The sequence below is a fragment of the Monosiga brevicollis genome, genomic scaffold (assembly GCF_000002865.3).
Source record: "Monosiga brevicollis MX1 MONBRscaffold_36 genomic scaffold, whole genome shotgun sequence".
Taxonomy (NCBI): Eukaryota; class Choanoflagellata; order Craspedida; family Salpingoecidae; genus Monosiga; species Monosiga brevicollis.
In genome coordinates this window covers 339172-357181 of record NW_001865073.1, presented here as the reverse complement: position 1 = coordinate 357181, position 18010 = coordinate 339172, and the positions used below count along the sequence as shown (strand labels likewise).

General features: G+C 54.7%; 8 protein-coding genes across 8 annotated transcripts in view; 4 read left to right on the top strand and 4 right to left on the bottom strand.

The window, feature by feature from the left end:
* Positions 1–11: 11 nt before the first annotated feature.
* Positions 12–908, bottom strand: MONBRDRAFT_29626 (uncharacterized protein; the record flags this gene model as incomplete). The annotated part of the gene is made up of 5 exons (XM_001750044.1): positions 12–134; positions 292–320; positions 456–502; positions 591–728; positions 835–908. The coding sequence occupies 5 exons, from the start codon at positions 906–908 to the stop codon at positions 12–14; spliced, it is 411 nt and encodes a 136-aa protein (XP_001750096.1).
* Positions 909–1809: 901 nt separating this feature from the next.
* Positions 1810–4119, top strand: MONBRDRAFT_34421 (uncharacterized protein; the record flags this gene model as incomplete). Its single annotated transcript, XM_001750079.1, has 8 exons — positions 1810–1818; positions 1960–1992; positions 2112–2180; positions 2330–2436; positions 2545–2622; positions 2742–2865; positions 2943–3187; positions 3350–4119. 8 exons carry the CDS (start codon positions 1810–1812, stop codon positions 3765–3767), a joined length of 1083 nt encoding a protein of 360 aa, XP_001750131.1. The 3' UTR covers positions 3768–4119.
* Positions 4120–4449: 330 nt separating this feature from the next.
* MONBRDRAFT_29624 (uncharacterized protein) lies at positions 4450–7387 on the top strand (the record flags this gene model as incomplete). Its single annotated transcript, XM_001750078.1, has 13 exons — positions 4450–4710; positions 4828–4859; positions 4979–5127; positions 5243–5670; positions 5775–5887; positions 5987–6056; positions 6182–6236; positions 6358–6471; positions 6570–6637; positions 6748–6913; positions 6983–7046; positions 7165–7210; positions 7283–7387. 13 exons carry the CDS (start codon positions 4450–4452, stop codon positions 7385–7387), a joined length of 1671 nt encoding a protein of 556 aa, XP_001750130.1.
* Positions 7388–7614: 227 nt separating this feature from the next.
* Positions 7615–8774, bottom strand: MONBRDRAFT_12240 (uncharacterized protein; the record flags this gene model as incomplete). Its single annotated transcript, XM_001750043.1, has 2 exons — positions 7615–8183; positions 8645–8774. The coding sequence occupies 2 exons, from the start codon at positions 8772–8774 to the stop codon at positions 7615–7617; spliced, it is 699 nt and encodes a 232-aa protein (XP_001750095.1).
* Positions 8775–10218: 1444 nt separating this feature from the next.
* MONBRDRAFT_29622 (uncharacterized protein) lies at positions 10219–12758 on the top strand (the record flags this gene model as incomplete). Its single annotated transcript, XM_001750077.1, has 11 exons — positions 10219–10341; positions 10466–10525; positions 10605–10652; positions 10743–10963; positions 11057–11201; positions 11336–11469; positions 11721–11913; positions 12002–12080; positions 12171–12247; positions 12301–12369; positions 12729–12758. 11 exons carry the CDS (start codon positions 10219–10221, stop codon positions 12756–12758), a joined length of 1179 nt encoding a protein of 392 aa, XP_001750129.1.
* Positions 12759–13290: 532 nt separating this feature from the next.
* Positions 13291–15055, bottom strand: MONBRDRAFT_29621 (uncharacterized protein; the record flags this gene model as incomplete). The annotated part of the gene is made up of 3 exons (XM_001750042.1): positions 13291–13734; positions 14434–14582; positions 14848–15055. The coding sequence occupies 3 exons, from the start codon at positions 15053–15055 to the stop codon at positions 13291–13293; spliced, it is 801 nt and encodes a 266-aa protein (XP_001750094.1).
* A 378-nt stretch (positions 15056–15433) lies between these two features.
* On the top strand, positions 15434–16623 carry MONBRDRAFT_29620 (uncharacterized protein; the record flags this gene model as incomplete). The annotated part of the gene is made up of 6 exons (XM_001750076.1): positions 15434–15697; positions 15836–15917; positions 16001–16044; positions 16203–16283; positions 16366–16513; positions 16580–16623. 6 exons carry the CDS (start codon positions 15434–15436, stop codon positions 16621–16623), a joined length of 663 nt encoding a protein of 220 aa, XP_001750128.1.
* A 547-nt stretch (positions 16624–17170) lies between these two features.
* MONBRDRAFT_29619 (uncharacterized protein) overlaps positions 17171–18010 on the bottom strand; it is a gene marked incomplete at both ends in the record, with an annotated part of 13707 nt that continues 12867 nt past the window's right edge. Inside the window, one exon of the mRNA XM_001750041.1 lies at positions 17171–17898. Coding sequence (XP_001750093.1) covers positions 17171–17898 — 728 coding nt within the window. The remainder of the gene's footprint in view (positions 17899–18010) is intronic.

Genomic DNA, 18010 nt, shown 5'->3' with positions numbered 1-18010 from the left:
GCAGAGGCAAATCAGATCGAAGAGAGAGTTGCGGCAAACATACCACCACCGCGACCGCCACGACCACCATGTGAGATCTCCACCCTAATTTCACGGCCAAAGGCTGTTCGGCGATTCAGCCCTTGCACCGCGTCCTATTAGGGGGCAACAGCGTGTGCGTTGAGATGAACCAGCCGTGGTGGGAGATACACATCATTAACGATGACAATAGAAGAGAAAGGACAAAAAAACAAACAAAACAGAGGGGCAAGAAGAGCAACGCATGAGTAGACATGATGGCAGTGCGTATACCTCGGCATCGCGCTGATCCTCAAATTTAACTGATACCAAATATATACAGTCAGTGGCAAAGCGAGAGCCGGGTGCGTACAAGTTGTTGCAGTTAATAAGGTAAATAGCGCGAGATCAGCGTGCAAAAAAAAACCAACGTGAGAGATAACCAGGGGCAGACATACCAAAGGCAAAACCCGGAGGCTTGCGAGCCACCCAAACATCGAGCAAGCTGTCGAGCCGTGCGCGAGAGGCAAAGTCAGGCATTGGCAGAGGAAGGGGTACACGTGGCAAGTTGGCCCAGAGACAGAGCGGCATACCGTCCAAACTGGCGGAACTCATTCTCCAGGTCCATCTTCTCGATGTCATCGGGCAGGTTGCCCACAAAGACCTGTCGCGATTGATCCGTGACGGAAGTAAAGACCAGAGGTCGAGGTGAGGGAACAACACTAACAGTCCTGTTGTTGAAGAAGAGATGAAAATACAACTCTGGCTCAAAGCTGGATGTGACGATGAAAATTCCAAGGTTGGCGGCAGCATAGATGGCCACTGAAGCTTCTGGACCGCAACAGAATCAGCGCCCCCGCCTTGTGCATGACCAGAACACCAGTCAAGTCCAGCGGCCGACACTGGGCCATGGCACGGCTATCGCGGCAAGGGTGCCCCGTCTCTTTCATGCCTTAACACACACACACACACACACATGCCATGGCTAGCATGCTCCAAAAGAAGCAAGACGGCCAGGGGAGGAAAATAGGAAGGCAGGGCACCCTCACATCGACAGGCACCGCAGAGCCCAGCGCCAGCACCAGCACCAGCGCTGCCGTCACAAGAGCAAGAACGAGAGCGAGCGCGCGAACGAGCGAGCGCGCACGTACCCGAACACCATCAGCCGCCATTGTGTATGTGTGGAAAAGCCAAGGGAAAATAAGCTTGAGCACGGCACACGGGTGTGGGGTTACCGCGCAAATCACAAGAGGTAACGGCTTCAGCGACCAATTCACATGTGGTAGCACATGTCAGACAATCCGATAACAACAGCTGTTGAGAACCATAGTTGTTGACCATCCTTTCTTGAAGGCAAAGCGATGACCTGTGGTGTCACACTGCGTTACCGCGCACATGTCCATTCCTGGCTTGTGGCCTTTGGAAACAAGATCTGCATCTTCTCATCAATTAGCTGCATAAACTAAGAGGGATGGGGTAAGAATATCGTTGTTTATATCGCTTTGGGGTACACTTACCTCGAGTGACCGGGGCACGTTGCACAGCCGCGTGCTCTCTCTGTGTCTCTCTCTCGTTTATTTTTTTCATTCCTTTCCGAGGTCAGGTCCCGCGCTGTGAAGGAGGGAAGGGGGGTACTGTTGGGACTGGGGCGGTTGCGTTTGGCTGGCTGGGAGGCCGTGGGGTGCGGGCCAGTGGCGGGGTTTGGGATGAGGGGAGAGTGGGGGCGGTGGGATTGCAATTGGTTGTTCGTTCACCTTGACTTTTGCCCCTTTTGTGTTGTGGTGTGTGTTTGCTTCAGGTTCAACCGACAGCATGGCGTCGGTAGGTGCTCTTGGCTCTGGCCGGCGCTCGTCCCGTTCTTCTTCTTCTTGTGATCGGGTAGTTTGGACACTTGGCCTGGGTGGATGATGGTGTCGCATTGACCTTTTGCTGCTTTTCGCCTCGCCTCGGTCTCCTTACTAGAATGGCGAGAGTGCAACCAAGAAGGTCAAGGTGGTGAGTTATTGCTGCGTTGAGCTCAGCCCGTCGTTGGGCATGTGTTTGGTCCTCTTTCTCCTTCCCAGGAAATCTTCTCACCCTCGCCTGCTGACATTGTTGCCACGCTTGTTCTGCAGACCACCGCCGATGGCTCCAATGTTGCTGTCCCGGCTGATCTCGAAAAGCAGATTATCCGTCAAGTTGAGGTTCGTCTGTCGTCTGTCACCCGCCTGCACCTCAGGCTTGAGGCAGGAACAAGTCTGAGCTCCTCGACTCGAGACCGGGGTGACTACCGATTCAGCCTTTGGCCTCGGGTTGCTCTTCCTCACTCAAGGACTTGCACAAATTGTTTTAGTATTACTTCTCGGACCGCAACCTGCCCCGTGATTCCTTCATGCAGCAGAAGCTGAAGGAAAGCAAAGAGGGCTGGATTCCCTTGACCGTTCTGCTGACCTTCAACCGGTACGTTCTTCTGACCCTGCAGCATGCAGCGTGCATCCTTCTAATTTGGAATGAGGCCACATCGGCGTCACCTCACTTTTATATTCCATGATTTTTCGATCATTTTAGCCTGAAGCAACTGTCGGAGGATCCCGAAGTCATTGCTGCCGCTATGCAGACGGTCGACGACCCCCTCGTCGAAGTCAGGTGCGCTGTCTGCTCCATCTTTTGCCCTTTGTCTTTAGCACACGACGATCTCTACAAATCGCTGATTCACCCCTGGGTTTGCGCCTGTGTGCCCACCTATCTCCGAATACCCGGTGCAGCGATGATGGCACCGCTCTGCGCCGCGCGCCCACCAAACCCTTGGAGGATCAGAAGGACCTGAACGAGCGTTCCATTTATGCCAAGGGCTTTGATGTCGAGAAGCTCACCATCGACTATGTGCAGGTGGGTGTCGACTTGCAGTCCTCGCCACCCACCTCTCTTTCCATTTGGTCGCCTCACTCGCCTATTTTGTTGCACAGACCTGGATCTCCAGCATGGGCTGCTTTGCCGAGTCTGTTTCGCTGCGCCGCAAGCTGGGCAGCCGTGAGCTGAAGGGCTCGGTGTTTGTTCAGTTGAGCTCTCGCGACCAAGCCGAGAAGATTGTTGCTGAACCTCGTGAATTTGATGGCAACAAGATCTTCGTGGAGACCAAGCCTGCCTACCATGAGCGCAAGCGCGATGAGCGTCGTGACAAGCGCATGGCCAAGAAGCAAAAGGAGGACGAGTGCGTAGCCGCTTGGTCATGGCGGGGGGCAATTCACTCACAGAAAGACGCTGCGAGTGTGACTTCTTGCTTTCGTATTGCAGCGGGTTTATGTTCACCGCCCTTGTGCCCGCTCTTTGGCTTGTCTCCTTTTTCTCCCTTTGATTGCTACTGTACTCATAGGAAGAAGATGCAGCTCAAGTACGAGGCTGTCGAGGCCACCATGACCAAGGATGCCGTGGTGAAACTTGAGGACCTGCATGAAGACTGCAGCCGCGAGGACCTCAAGGACGTCTTTGAGAAGTTTGGCGACGTGGCTTGGGTGGATTACACCCGTGGTGAGCCAACTGCCCACATCCGTTTCAAGGAGGAGGGCAAGGCTAGCAGCGCTGTCCAGGCTCTTACGGAGAGCAACGCTACCATCAAGGACAAGCCCGTCAAGGCCGAGGCGCTCAAGGACCAAGAGGAGAAGGAGTACTGGGTCAAGATGGAGGAGGACCGTCAAGCCATGCGCTCGCGCCGTGGTGGTGGCCGTGGTGGCCGTGGCGGCCGTGGTCGCGGCCGTGGTCGTGGTGGTCGTGGCGCCAAGCGCAACAAGTAAAATCAAACCATCCTACGTCATCTCAAAACTGTTGTATGAGTCGACAACTTGCTGCTCATTGCATCTCGTGTCTTCTATCCCTGGGTCTTGTCACCCATGCGCGTGGATGCTGACACGCTCGTTGTTGTTATCGCTTCCACTGCGTGCTTGTTTGCGGTCAGCTCTGCTTGTTGAAAGCGGCTTGGACACCTGTCTCTAACCCGAGTGAAGCCCTCCAGTGTTATTGTTCATGTATTTTTGCTGTGTGTTGGTCGGTGCGGTCGTCAAGCTGAGGTGACGACAAACATGTCTCTTTGTATCTCTTTTTTTTTTAGAGGATGGACTCAATCCCCTCAATCCCACGAGTGAAATCAAAAACCTTCTGCATCTGCATGTGTCGACCTTATGGCCCTGCAAGCGCTTGCCAAGAGCCCATTTGCACCTCCGATGGCATACCATACTTCCGCTTGCCATTCTCATCTCATTCCACACACACACACACACACACACACACACACACACACACACACACACACACACACACACACACACACACACACACACACACACACACACACACACACACACACACACACACACACACACACACACACACACACACACACACACACACACACACACAAATTATTTTGTTTTGAGGTGTGTGTGTGACTTTTTTTTTTTTTTCAGAGAAATGGCTGACATGCGTTTGTGGTCCTGCTGCTGCTGGAAAAGCGTCCTGGCAGCGGCGGTGACGGCGCTGATGGTGGTGAGGGTTGCCGGGGAGAAAACGGATCAAGCTGCTGGCAATCAGCACCGCCGGCCAAATGTGGTCATTTTTCTGCTGGACGATAACGGCTGGGGTGATGCCGGCATCAACGACAATAGCGTTACTGAAACACCTTACAAGCTCGCCGAGCAGGGGCTCACCTTTTCGGATTTCCATGCAGCAGCCTCTGTTTGCGTACGGCCACATCGCCGCTAATCATGTTCCATGTTTTTGTTAACTCTGCGCTCGAAAACCTTCTCGCGCCACCTGCTGTGCACAATCTCACCGAGCACCCGCCGGCTGGGTTTGCAGACGCCGAGCCGCGCCGGACTGCTGACAGGACGGTTGGTCACACCCCGTCGGCCCGATTGCCTTGTTTTGCCTGTCAAGCTCTTGACTCGTGAAATCAACCCACATGCGCAACTCGGATCACACCAGCTCATCCCCTGGCTTGCTGACGCAGAACGGCTGCGCGCACGGGTGTCTACGGTAATTTCGAGCCCGCCTCCCTGTACGGTTTGCCTACGGGCGAGAAGACACTGGCCAACTATCTTCAAGAGGCCGGATATGACACCCACATGATTGGCAAGTGGCATCTCGGCGTGCAACCAGGTTCGTTGGCTTCATTGGCTTCTGTGGAGGCCATATTCACAGACAGCGAGAGGGTGGGAGCGCGCTCAAGTGTGCACCCCAGGACTCAAGCGTTTGCTCTTGGTTCGCGTTGTAGGGTACCATCCAACCTATCGTGGCTTCAATACTTTCTATGGACTGCCCTACAGCGGGGATATGGGATGCATTGAATCGACACCACAAGGCTGCGAGCCCTCCTGGCTGCGAAATGAGTCCCAGCCGGCGTGTCCGGCGCTCTGCTCGGCCGTGGATGGGACCAGAGCAACCAGTCCAGCTGTTCCTCTTTATGATACCCAGGGCCCAGACTGTGAGGCTGCCCAAAACAAGACATGTGACGAGACCATTGTCCAGCAGCCGTACAATCCACTGGCACTCAATGGCCAGTATACCGCGCGCGCTATAGAGCTAATTCAAGGCTTTGGAACGGATCCCTTCTTCCTGTACGTGGCCTATGCCCATACGCACACGCCTCTTGCCTATGATCCCATGTTTGCCAACGCTTCCACGCGTGAGGGCCGGGCACAGGTATGCAGTGCCTGACATGGATCAAGGATCATGGGTCATGTCAGGTTGATCACGAGTGGTCCAGGATGACGGAAGCGCCTGACGAGTGCCCCACCTATCTTTAGGTGTTTGGCAACACGTTGGCCGAGGTTGACGCCAGCGTGGGTGCCATTGTTCGGGCGCTGGATGTGGCTGGTTTGCTCGAGGACACACTCATTCTCTTGAGCGCTGACAATGGGTGAGGGGGCAACTCGGCTTTCCGGGCCCATGCTTCACCTCAAAAGCGAAACATGTTATGTTGAACCTGCTTTGGGTGGCTGCCACGTACTCTTGATAGGCCCGCCAACCTGGGCTCCGTGGCGTGCGAGGCTGTGGGCTCACCGGGCCCGTTCACGGGCGAGTGGCAGGTACGGTGGGTCAAGGGCTTTGTATACAAGGGCTCTGTGGTTAGATGTTTGGTTATTGACTAGTTGCTAAAACACGCTTTGGGGGTCCGCTGTGCGTGTGCAAAATGATGTTTCCCGCTCTCCAGCGCGCTTCAAATGGCGGGCAAGGTGGTGCCACGCTCAAGTCGACGGCCTGGGAAGGTTTGTTGTGAAACTCGTTTCATGAAATCTTCTGCTTGGATTTGTCGATGCTTGGAAGGGACACCATGGGGCTTTGCGATTCTGATGTGCCTGTGCTCTTTAGGCGGGCACCGTGTGGTAGGGGCAGCCGTGTGGAAAAGCGTCATTGCCAGTGGCACCAACACATCGGTATTGGCCAGCACGCTGGACTATGTGCCTACCATTCTCTCATTGGCTAACATCTCGCTACCTCAAGGTATGGCAAACGGGCCGGTCGGCCAGGCATGGCCCCGCACCAGTGTGTCCACTCGGGCTGCGGGAGATGAGGTATGGTTTGGTGGTGCGTGGGGCTAGATCGCATGTTCGATGGCGTGGACCTGTCAACACTGCTGCTCGACGGGCAAGCTCCCTTTGATGAACGGGTTTGTGCACTTGCTTGCAAAGAAGCGTGGTGACAACGAGGGTCAGGCGGGAGCAACGCGATTGGTTTTGGTTTTGGCTTGCATTTGAATTCTGATGGTCAACTGGACAGATTTTGTTCTTTCCAGAGGACGGCAACATGGCGGCTATGCGCTTCAACGAGTACAAGCTATTTTACAAGACACGGGGCGTGGAGCCTTGCATTGGCTCGCCAGAGCCCCGAACTGCTGGGCGGGCGTTGACGCATGACCCCCCCCTGATCTTCAACGTGACGGACGGTGTGTTATAAGGGCCGATTGCTCATGACCTGTGTGCCGGGCCTGACACTTGTTTGTTGTGGGCGACAGATCCCCAGGAGAGCCGACCCATAACGCTCATGGGCAGCGAGCTGGATTACGTGCTGTCACTGTGGTACGCCGGCTGAGCGCTCTCAAACACAAGGGAATTGCTTTGACAACGCCTGAAAAAGGCGGGTTGATGGCGCGTTTTAGCACAATCGTCATGGCATTTGTTTGCTCTGTGTGGCTAGGCATGGGTACTGGGATAGCGTCAAAGGCACGATGCGCTCGCAAACGGTACGTGAAGCAGCCGGTTTGTGCAAGCCGCGACATGGGTGTGCGAATGACGTTGGCTGTGGTTGGTGGCAGAACTACTCGACCGGTGACGCCAGTGCATGGCCTTGCTGCAACCGCGAGAGTCACTCGTGCAGCTGTACCGACCCGGTCAAGACGACGTCAGCAGGTCTTTCTTAACAACAAAATTCAGAAGCTTACATCCACACGGATCCATTTTTTTTAACAGTCAGGATGTGAATTCACACGAGAGGCTTTTGGTTGATGCAGGGTTGAGAGGTGAAGGCGGATTCCCTAGCCCGTCGCCTTTGGCTTGATCAACGTTTACAAATTGTCAATTTCGTAGTCAATTTCGTGGATGTCAACCCAAAGACGTTGTCTACGAGTATGAAGCGATGGTTGGCAGCTTAATAGCCGTCATAGTAGCCAACCGCAAAGCCAATGCCGCCACCAATCGCAGCGCCAACCGGCCCACCAACTTCACCGCCAAACGAGGCACCTGCTGCGCCCGTCTCGGCACCCTGCTTGAAGCCAGAGGCAAAGTTGCGGCGGCGCATCTGAACGCTGTTGTCGTTGACAAAGTCAACGACGGTGAAGGTGGCGAGCTTGCCCTCTTTGTGCATGTAGCAGATGCTGTGACGGAGGAGAAAGCAGTCGTCGGTGGACTCGGGCAGCGAAATGTCGGCAGCACCCTCAGACTTGCCGAGAATGTTGCCATCCGCGTCAAGGAGAGCGGTCTTGACCTTTGGGGTAGCAAGATCGGTCAAGTTGTCCATGGTGAGGTTGTTGGTGACGAACTTGGTGGTGGCATCAATCAGATTGAAGCACGCTTCAAAATCATCAGCGCAGGCAGGGTGGCCAGTGATGACCGAGTTGATGCCAACGGTGCGGGTGGTGGAAGAGGTGGCGACGGCAGCTTGATGAAACAGGGTGTCAATGCGGCCATTGGCGCTCTCGATCTCGCTCGTAGCGACACCTGTTGACAGATTTCATGGTCGGCGGTGGGGCAGGGGCAATCCCAATGTGAGCACACGAGCGGGAAGCGCGGCATATAGTCAAAGAAACCGGCGGTCTTTTATCAGCATTTTGGCAAGCAACAAATAAAATCGAGAAGAAGCGGGAAGCAGGGCAGGGGGACAAGCCTTGAACACGAAAGACAAGCAGGCTCAACGATATACATGGGCAGACCCGAGCCAAGGTGTAGCAAAAGAGAACAAAAGGCTGGCACATGATCAAGCCCAAGTCAACGCTCGACAAGCATGGCAGAGTGGTGTGTTGGTCATGATGCAGCCATTGCCATTTGTACGGTTGCTCATCGGCCAGGAGGTTGCCAGAGCCATCACTTGCCGCCTTTGTTGTATGGGCAATAAAAAGAAACAGGCTTTCACGTCCAATGGACGGCGCCGCAGCTTTCCAAAACGCCTCGCCTCGACTCACCGGCCAGGCTGACGGCAACGACGGAGATGATGAGAGCAACGATGAGAAGGGTAAAGTTGAGGGCCGAGTTCACGCGCTTGTCCTGGCGAGTGGCCTCCTGAGGGGCCATCATGGCGTATTCAACCGACATCTCGACGGGAGTTGGAGGCTCTGCCGTTTCAGGTTTGTGCTGCAGAAACCGCACGAGGGGAAAATGCACGCTGCGGCGTCTTCTTTCTTCTTCGAATATCAGTGGAAAGCGAAGGGTTCAAAATCGTGCAGCGTCTGAGAGTCATGAGGGTACGAGCACGCAAGCTTGATCAGCTCGGACTGAAGCGGAACCTGTTGGGGCACACAGGGCAAGCAAGCTGCGGACAGGTTTGGGGGGCGCAACTGCCGACTGACATGAGGCCTGAAGGCGAACGCTAATCTGCGGAAGCCTGAAGTCAAGCTTACGGTAAGCGTTTGGCACGAAGATTGGCAAGCTGGAGAAGCCTGTCGACGTACATGATGGTGAATGGTGGGCGCGAATGATTAACAACCGGCAGCTTGAGTTGGCCCGGCTGCTGGCAGGGCATGTGGTATTGAGCCATTGAGCCATTGATCCAGCTTATCATGCGCTTGTGTGCGACCAGGCAAAGCGAGGCCAATGGGCAGCGGGGTAGCTAGACACGGCATAATCAGGACACCATCAAAAGACAGCCAAGGGCTCCGTCCGTTGATGTTGCAAGCCGAGTCCAAACACGACGGACTGCTTTTGTACCGTGCTCTCATGAAAATTGACCTTTAAAGACAACTTTAGTGATGAACAATGCTTTTTTGTGAATGCCCCGATTCCCATGGCAGGCGGCCATTACCAAATGTTATCCGAGTGTGGTGGAGTGTTGCTCGCGTCTTGTGCATGATGGGGTCAGATTCCACCTCCACAGTGTCAAGAGGGGACATTACCTACTTGACCCACAACTCATTGTTTAGGTCCGCACCTGTGGAGTGTGAGAGTGGAAGAGGAAGAGGGAGAGAAGTTGGAGGGTGGTGTGGACGTGTGTGTCTACTTGATGTCATCATATCGTGGTCAACCAAAACAAAAGAATCATCCCACATCGCTTTGACCCCTCTCTCTCTCTGGTTTTACCTTTAAATCACCACTATGGTTTCAGTCAATGCCAACACCATCTCTCTATACATGGCAGCAGCCGCAACTGGTGTTGTTGTTGCTCACTCTCTCTGTGTTTCTCTGTCTCTTCCTCTCTCTTCCTCTCTCTCACTCTCTCTCTGTTTCTCTTCCTCTCTGTCTCTCTCTGTCTTTCTCTCTGTCTCTCCCTCTCTCATACACACACTCTCTCAGTCTCTCTGTGTGTGTGCGAGAGCTTGTTCATGTACTTGAAAGAGGGCGAGGGTCGAGGGCAAATGGCAGCCGGACGGGCGGGGTGAGGGCGTGTGTATGGGGCGGGTGGGTATTTGGGGGAGGGGTTTCTAGGGAAGGGGGTCAGAGGAGGCACATTACGATAGAGTGAGAAGGTGGCGAGGATTGCTTGCCGCCTTTTTCTCTGGATGCCCTCGATCGCAGTGTTGCTTGTGGCGCGTGACCGCGGGTGATGGAGGCGCTGGCGACGCTGGCGGCGCTGGGTCGGCGGGTTCCGATCGAGCTGATTGGCTGCCTTTTCATGACCTCTTTTGTTCTCATCATGCCCACGACGGTTCAGCTGGTGCAGAGCAAGGTAAAGGCACCTGCTGGTTCTTCCCGCCCCGCCTTGAGCTTGAACACTGTTATGATCCGGTGCCGTCTCATTCTCCTGGGCTCGTGCCCCCGCCCCCGCGACCCTTGCTTCGCGTTGAACATAGATTTGCGAAGAAGAATATCCAGGCATCGACACCAACTCTTTGGCCTGCGATTCGGCCGAGGTACGCTGACGAGCCAACCGCCCGCCCGCTTGTGAACCTGCTCAATACAAAACACCCGCACACGCATATGCTCTCACAGATCAGTGCCAAGACAAGCCAGGCCACCTTGTTGCTTCAAGTTGTGCAGGTCTGTTCAAGTTGCTTGCGCTGCCAGGCACGCTCCGCCATGCCCTTTTTTTTGCCCCCGCTCCCTCATTGACCTGCGCTCCCGCGGCAGATCGTGCCAGCCATTGTGGTCTCGACGGCACTTGGGGCCTGGAGCGATTCCATTGGTCGAAAGCCCTGTTTAGTCTTGGGCTTGGCAGGAAGCGTCGTCTATGCCATCATCCTTCTCCTCGTCAGCAGCTTCAGCTGGTCCTGGAAAATTCTTTATTTTGGCAATGTCGTCTTTGGACTCACGGGCTCGGCACCCCTCGTGCTTATGGCCCTTTTTTCCATGTACGCCCGCCCTTTCTCTTCCAAACAAGCCGCGCTACCCTCCCAACCCCCTCTCTTAATTCGCGCCCTTTGTGCAACCTGCCCGTCGTGCAGCTTGGTGGATGCCACAACCTTTGAAAGTCGGACCATGCGCATTGCCGTCATGGAGGGTTGCGTGTACATGAGCCTGGTCACGGGCTACTTGGTGGGCGGTCCTCTCACCCGCTACTTTGGCTTTCCCGTTACTTTTGCGACAACGGTCGGTATCGCAACGCAAATTTGCCTCCTGCGCCCCGCCCCGCGCGCTGAGGACCCCCAGATTGTCTGGTCTCGACAAACACACAAGTTAAAAATTTGTGGCTGCACGGCTGTCACTGTCGACCCGCCCGACAGGTCTGCCTCACCGGCATTGCCACCATCCTTTCGCTTTTCCGGGCCGAATCCTTGCGCCCAGAGTATCGAAAGCCCAAGGTCTCCGTCATGGATGCCACCATCATACATTCGGGTCAACTCTTGACGCAAGCCCGGTTGGTCATCCAGCACATCTAACCCATTAACAACTCTGAGCAGAAATGATCATTCTCCATGCCGCCGCGTCCTGTGCCTCCTTCTCACAAGCGTCTTACCCATGAACTCTGCCCACGCTATTACGGTAGAGACGTTGCTGCCGTCTCATACGTGTTTGTGGTGCAGCTGATCGGTCGCTTGGGCCTTGCTTCGGGTATGCAGCACGTTTGCATGCGCGCGCGAACTTCATGTCGGCCGGGATCTCATTCAGGTGTCGTGCCACCCTCTTTCCAGTGACGGTCATTTACGCGCGCCAAGCCTTTCATTGGCAGGCAGACGTGGTTGACTTTTATCTGGCGGCAGACTCGGCGAGCCGAGGCGCCGCACTGCTGATCGTACTACCTCTGCTGGAGCGAATCGCTGCCAGTCGCAAAAGGCATCTCAATGAGCTCCATCTAGTTCGCGTATGTAATTGTTGAGAAACCACCGACCCGTCGCGCCATGGTAGGCCTGTGTTTCAGTCCTCACCTGCGGTATCCCGGCCGGTTGCAGCTGGGGCTCTGCGGCGCTGTCTTGATGTACCTTGGCGACTACATGCTGGCCTCACCAAGCGGCATTTACGCCATGTGTGGTACGCCACTTGTGCCTATTCCTGCCCCCTCTCGTCTCTCGTCGTTTCAGCTCACTCTTATCGATCAACTCCTTGGTCTCATGCGTGTAGCGCTTGGGCCCATCGCTGGCTTACCATTGCCAGTCGTCCGGGCCTACATCTCAAAGCGCGTCCCAGAAGAGGAACTGGTGCGGCCTTGACCCTCAATGACCCTCCGCTTGCCATGCGCATCTTTCCACAGCTGTGCCGCACCTCGACACTCACGATTCTCCTTGTGTGTGTGTGTGTGTGTGTGTGTGTGTGTGTGTGTGTACAGGGAGCTACCATGAGCGCGCTGGCTTCTATTGAGAGTTTGGGCGGCGTTTTGGGTGCGTCACATGTGCTTTGTTTGCACAACAATCTGTCAGCATTTTGACAAAAGTGGCGCTGCGGCTCAACTCTTGTGCATTATCCAACACATTAGCTCCCATTATTTTTAATCAAGTCTACCCAGCCACGGTGGATGTGAGGCCACAGGCCTTTTGGGCCGTCAGCGCCTGTATGTTTGCCGGGCCTCTCCTTATTCTGCCAATTTACTTCCAAGCATTCATGTTGGCCTTCCTTCAATTGCGCGCGGCGACGTGGCTGCATGCTTACTATTGCACTCACTCGTCACATTTGGCCACTTAGGTCTATCCTTTTCTGGGCTTTTGGTCATGATGTGCGTTAAAAATCATATCGACCGGCGCCGTGACTCACGGTATGACCGGCCGATGGAGCACACGGGCCTGATCAACGGTGGTGCTGATGACTATGAGAATGAGGACCAAGACTTGGGTGAGAAGCGAGCTCTGTTTTACAACTCCTTCGAGAAAGAAGATCCATCGACGTCTCTTCTCATTGAGCAGGCATAGCAGCAACCGTGAGTGGGCAGGCAGGCAAGACACTGCTCTGCCAGCTCCCGCCGTTCCTGTCCTTGCCCACCCCAATGTTGTATAACAGTAGTAGTAGTTGCATTCTGGGCAATGCAGATAGCAGCCACGTGTGCCACGGCCCAAGCTTGAAGAGTGTGGCCGTGCCGTTGACGTGACCTCCCTGACAGATGATCGGTGCGCATAACCGACCGGGACCGAGTGATTGATTTGTCGCCTGAGCGACATGCCCATTTGAGTTTTAAAACCCACCCGTGCCATTCCTCCCCTCCATCCCAGAACATCCAAAACGTGCGGCACTTGTCTCTTCGCCACCACATCTACCACACGGACCATGTGCTTTCCATATACGGACAGCCGAATCCGAGCGACCGACTATGAGAGAGACCGAGCGAGTAGAAACAAAGGTAGAAGAAGACAAAAGAAGACAAAAGAATTTTGCTGACAAGAGAGAGACAGAGAGAATTGCTTCGAGAGAGAGAGAAAAAGCGAGAGAGAGAGAGAGAGAGAAAGCGAGAGAGAGAGAGAGAGAAAGCGAGAGAGAGAGAGAGAGAGAGAGAGAGAGAGAGAGAGAGAGAGAGAGAGTGTGTGTGTGTGTGTGTGAGAGACAGTGTGAGAGACAGTGAGAGAGAGAGAGAGAGAGGGAGGGAGAGACAGTGAGAGAGAGACAGTGTGTGAGAGAGAGAGGGAGATAGAGACACCCACACACACAAACTAACAGACTCAGAGAGAGAGAGAGACATTTCGGTCATTTTGGTCACTTTCTACTTTGCAGTGCGAGGGGTGCGAGCGAGCGAGGAGGAGTGTGTGAGGGGGGTCAGCAGCATTGGCATTGGCGGTGGAGCCCTCTGATGAGCGTGGGTTTGGCATCAGTCCTCCGGCAGCAGTAGCAGCAGTAGCAACCACACGTATTGAGATGGTAAGTCAATCGGTTCAGAGGGCTCACGGGTGCGGGGTTGTTGAGTTGAGGTGACGGCAGCTGACTGACGGCGTTGCCTGTTGGGTTTGCGGGGGGTTTGTCGCAGGAGTTGCCTCAGAACAAGCTGGTAGTGGTCCTGTGTGGTGGGAGCAACGGCAACCATGTCCTTGCTGCCGATCTCGGGCGGCGGGAGGACATTGAGGTTCGGTTGATCACTCGCAATCCGAGCAAATGGAGCCAAACAGTGCGATGCCGTGAACAGCGCTTCACCAGCGACTCGCTTCCCATCAACCCTCTGCCCACTTGGTGGGTCGAGTACGAAGGTCTGTTTTTACCAACTTTGCCAACACGGCCTCTGCCATTCTTGCTGCTTCGGTGAACTCATAGCTCATAAGCAACGCGCGACACATCTGGTTTGTTAGGTCGACTGGCGGGTGTCTACGACTGGGCACACGCCAGTGAAGCCTTGCAGGACGCCCACGTTTGCATCATGGTGTGCCCCGTGAGCGCGCATCGAGACATCCTACGTGCCTTGGCGCCTCACCTGCCGGAGCACCCTTTGCTCCTGGGCACTGCATATGGCCAGGGTGGCTTTGACTGGATGGCGCGTGAGGTGCTTCTTGATCATCCGCGAGCTCGATACATCACTCTCTTTGCCATGAAGCACTTTCCATACCTTTGCAAAGCCCAGGCCTACGGGCAATCCGTCAAGCTATTTGGCCGGTCTGTGCTTGGACGATTAATACACAAAGCCCTTTGCCCGCAATCCGGTTCAGTGCGATTCATCCGGTGCTCACTTCCTCCTCACTACCGACGCAGGTACCCGGATCTTCGCGCTGCCGTATCTCCTTTCCGCCCGCACAACGTGCAAGCCGTCCAGACATGTCTGCAGCGCATGTTTCACAAGCCCATCACCCCCCTCACCGACTTTGTGATTTGCACACTTGGTGGCACCAACCAGGTTTGTATACCAGCGAGCGCACGCACGCACGCACGCACGCACACACACACACACACACACACACACACACACACACACACACACACACACACACACACACACACACACACACACACACACACACACACACACACACACACACACACACACACACGGGCGCGGGACCTGCTGCTCTTTTGCTGCCGTTCCCCCCGCACATGCTCATGACCCTGCCCTGCCCTGTCCTTTCCCGCCGAAACTTTGCACGATAAGCATAGATTCTGCACCCCAGTATCTGCACCCAGCTGTTTGGGGATTGGGTCCCAGGTTTAGTGTACCCAGAGGTCTTCATGTTCTATTTGTGCGTAACGAGGAAGTGGCATTTAACATGCAGCTTGTTTGCTTGCACCAGCACTAGGCTAAACGCACCCTGAACATCTTCCCATCTTTTATGTTGTTTGCTCAAACACATCTTCTCATGGCTGCCCCCCCCTGGCACATTCTTTTAGGAGCGTCAATGCCAACACAGCCAAGTGGCTCTTTGATTTGGCCATCAAGGAGATTCCCACCATCATCTGGGCGCTAGATGGCGCCCTGAATCGCAATGGGCATCTTCGCTATCAAGCAACTTACGAAGTCCTTTCCGATGCACGTTCCCACGATTGATCTGCATCACGCCCATGGCACTCTATCCGAGTTGAACACGGAAAGTCGTCACGCTGCTTATAGTTCCAAACTTACCATAGCTGTAAACTGCCAATATCATGGTGTGCAGGTCATTAGCAAGCTGCCCACTTTTGCGCAACCCAAAACGCTTCTGGCTCGCCCTCTCATGTGGGCTCTTCAGTGGAACAAGCGCTTGAGCGAGGTGTGGGTGCCGGCTTGTGCGAATGCACACTTTTGCGTGCACTCTTCCATCGCTTTTCAACCCCCAGTCTGACTCGCCACCAACTGACCCGACCCTGGACCTTGTATCGGGAACCTCATTGCTTCGGCTCATACATAGGTCAAGGCGCCGATGGTGCCAGAGGGCAGTGGCTTCGTGCCCAACGTGACATCGCGCTTTTTCACCGACGACACAGCCCATGGTGAGTTGAATGGATCGATTGGCATGGTGCGTGGCCACAGCGGTTATGGTCACATGGCGCACTCTTTTTCTTTCTTTCTCTAGGCCTTTGTGTCTTGCAGGGCATGGCCGAAATCTTGGACGTTGAGGTGTGTCGAAAGCTTTCATTCAAGACAAACAAATGTGCAACTTAGAATCGAACCGCATCTCGAGACCCGTGCATGATGCGAGGCGCGCGCAAGAGCCGAACCACCACATCTGCTACAACTCATGTGTGGTTATTTCTCTGCAATCATCACTGGCATAGATGCCCCGAGTGCTTTTCCTGCTTCGTCGTTTGCAGCACATCATGGGCAAACAATATGTGTCTGAGCTGCCTGATGCCCGGGTGCGTCATGCTCTTAAGCATCGCAAGTGAGACTCGTTGGCAAGCGAACGAGTAATACAAACAGCTCACGCCACTTTCTTAGGGCCGCTTCTTGAATGGCGCCGACGTGCCCGAGACCAGTGCCCCACAAGCCTACGGTGTTCATAGCTTGCCAGAGCTTCTGCAATTTTTGACCTGGAACCGTGACGAGGATGTGGTCGTCGGATCTCACTTCCTGCGGTTGGAACCAGGTGTGTTTTTTGTCGGCGTTATGATGCAAATGGCCGCGCATTGCTCACGATTTTGCTATTGTGCAGAATATCAGCCAAACACTGTCGAGGTGGTCCAGGCTCGCCTGTGAAGTTTCACTTTCTTTGGTTTGGGCTGCTGGTTGAATACGCACAATGTCACATGACAATAACAAACATCTGAATGGAGCAAGGAGCGGCAGAAGCGCAGTTCATTCTACACGCAAGCGACCCGAAGATGGTTCCAAATCAATTTGCGACCCGGTTGCTAAACCGTGAAGACATGTATTAACTCTTTTCTTGGGTGTTGCACTGGAACACCTCTACCAAATCCTGAACCAACAGAGATCGGACGAGTCTCCGCTACCTTGTTCAAATTTTTGGACCCCTCACACACTCTTTTATATCCACAGCGACATTCTCAAGCAAACACAACAACGCAATCAAATTAACAAAACCCCTCAAGGGCACACGTTGAGTGAGGGGTGGGCGGGGAGAGAGTACCATGATATTGAAGGAGCAGGGGAGAAGAGTCGTGCCTAGACGAGTGGACAAAATCCCACTTGACTCCCAACGGCACTGCTCAGGAGTGACCAAAGGTCAGATAAAAAACTTAAGCGTGCAGCATGCAGGGGTTGAGCGCCTACTGCAAGACGGGTCTTAGGCAGCTGTCTCCGCTGTTTGGCGCTTGCGAGCCACCTCAAGCAAAGTACGAAGACAGAACTCGTATTGCTCCTCCGTCTGCACCACCTTAGCACGCTGCTCGCGGAGTTCCACTAGGGTTTGGCGCGGGTTGGGTCGCATACCCTGCTCGAGGCGGATTAGCTCACTCTCCACCAGCATCAGCACGCCGGTGCGGCCCACGCCGGCCGAGCAATGAACCACCGTGGGCCATGGTGGGTTGTTCACTGCAACTCCCATCAGACGGACACGAATTTCACGGATCTCATCAATAAAATCCAACAATGATGATGGAGTTTTCGGCACAGAGTGATCAGGCCAGGCCGTGTACTGGAGATGCCAGACAGTGCGCATGAGGTCTTCGCTCATGTTGCGCACGCGCAGACCACGAATGGTGTAGTTGCCACTGCTGACGCTCTTGACGAGACTAATCTTGAGGTCTCCGAAAACCAGGGCATCGTATTCACCCGTCTCCGTGGGCCAATAGCGCTCACACTTGACCTTGCCTCCTTCAACTTCTCCGGTCACCATGACCACGATCTGTGAGCCTTGTTCCCAGACCATGCGCCAAAAGTCACCAACGGTTCCGGGCAAGGGCCCCTGCGCTGCAATATACCAGAGGGTACGGCCCTCCTCCGCAAACGTGACATGATTGGCATTGATATAGCTGTTCTGTTCGTCTTGTAGGTGGACCAGCGTATCATCATCTACACAAAAGATATGGCAGCAGCACGCATAGGTAAATGTCAAGCGGGAAATCAAAACAAATGAGCTAAAAAGCGCCTGACGCAGGGGGGGGGGGGGGGGGGGGGGGGGGGG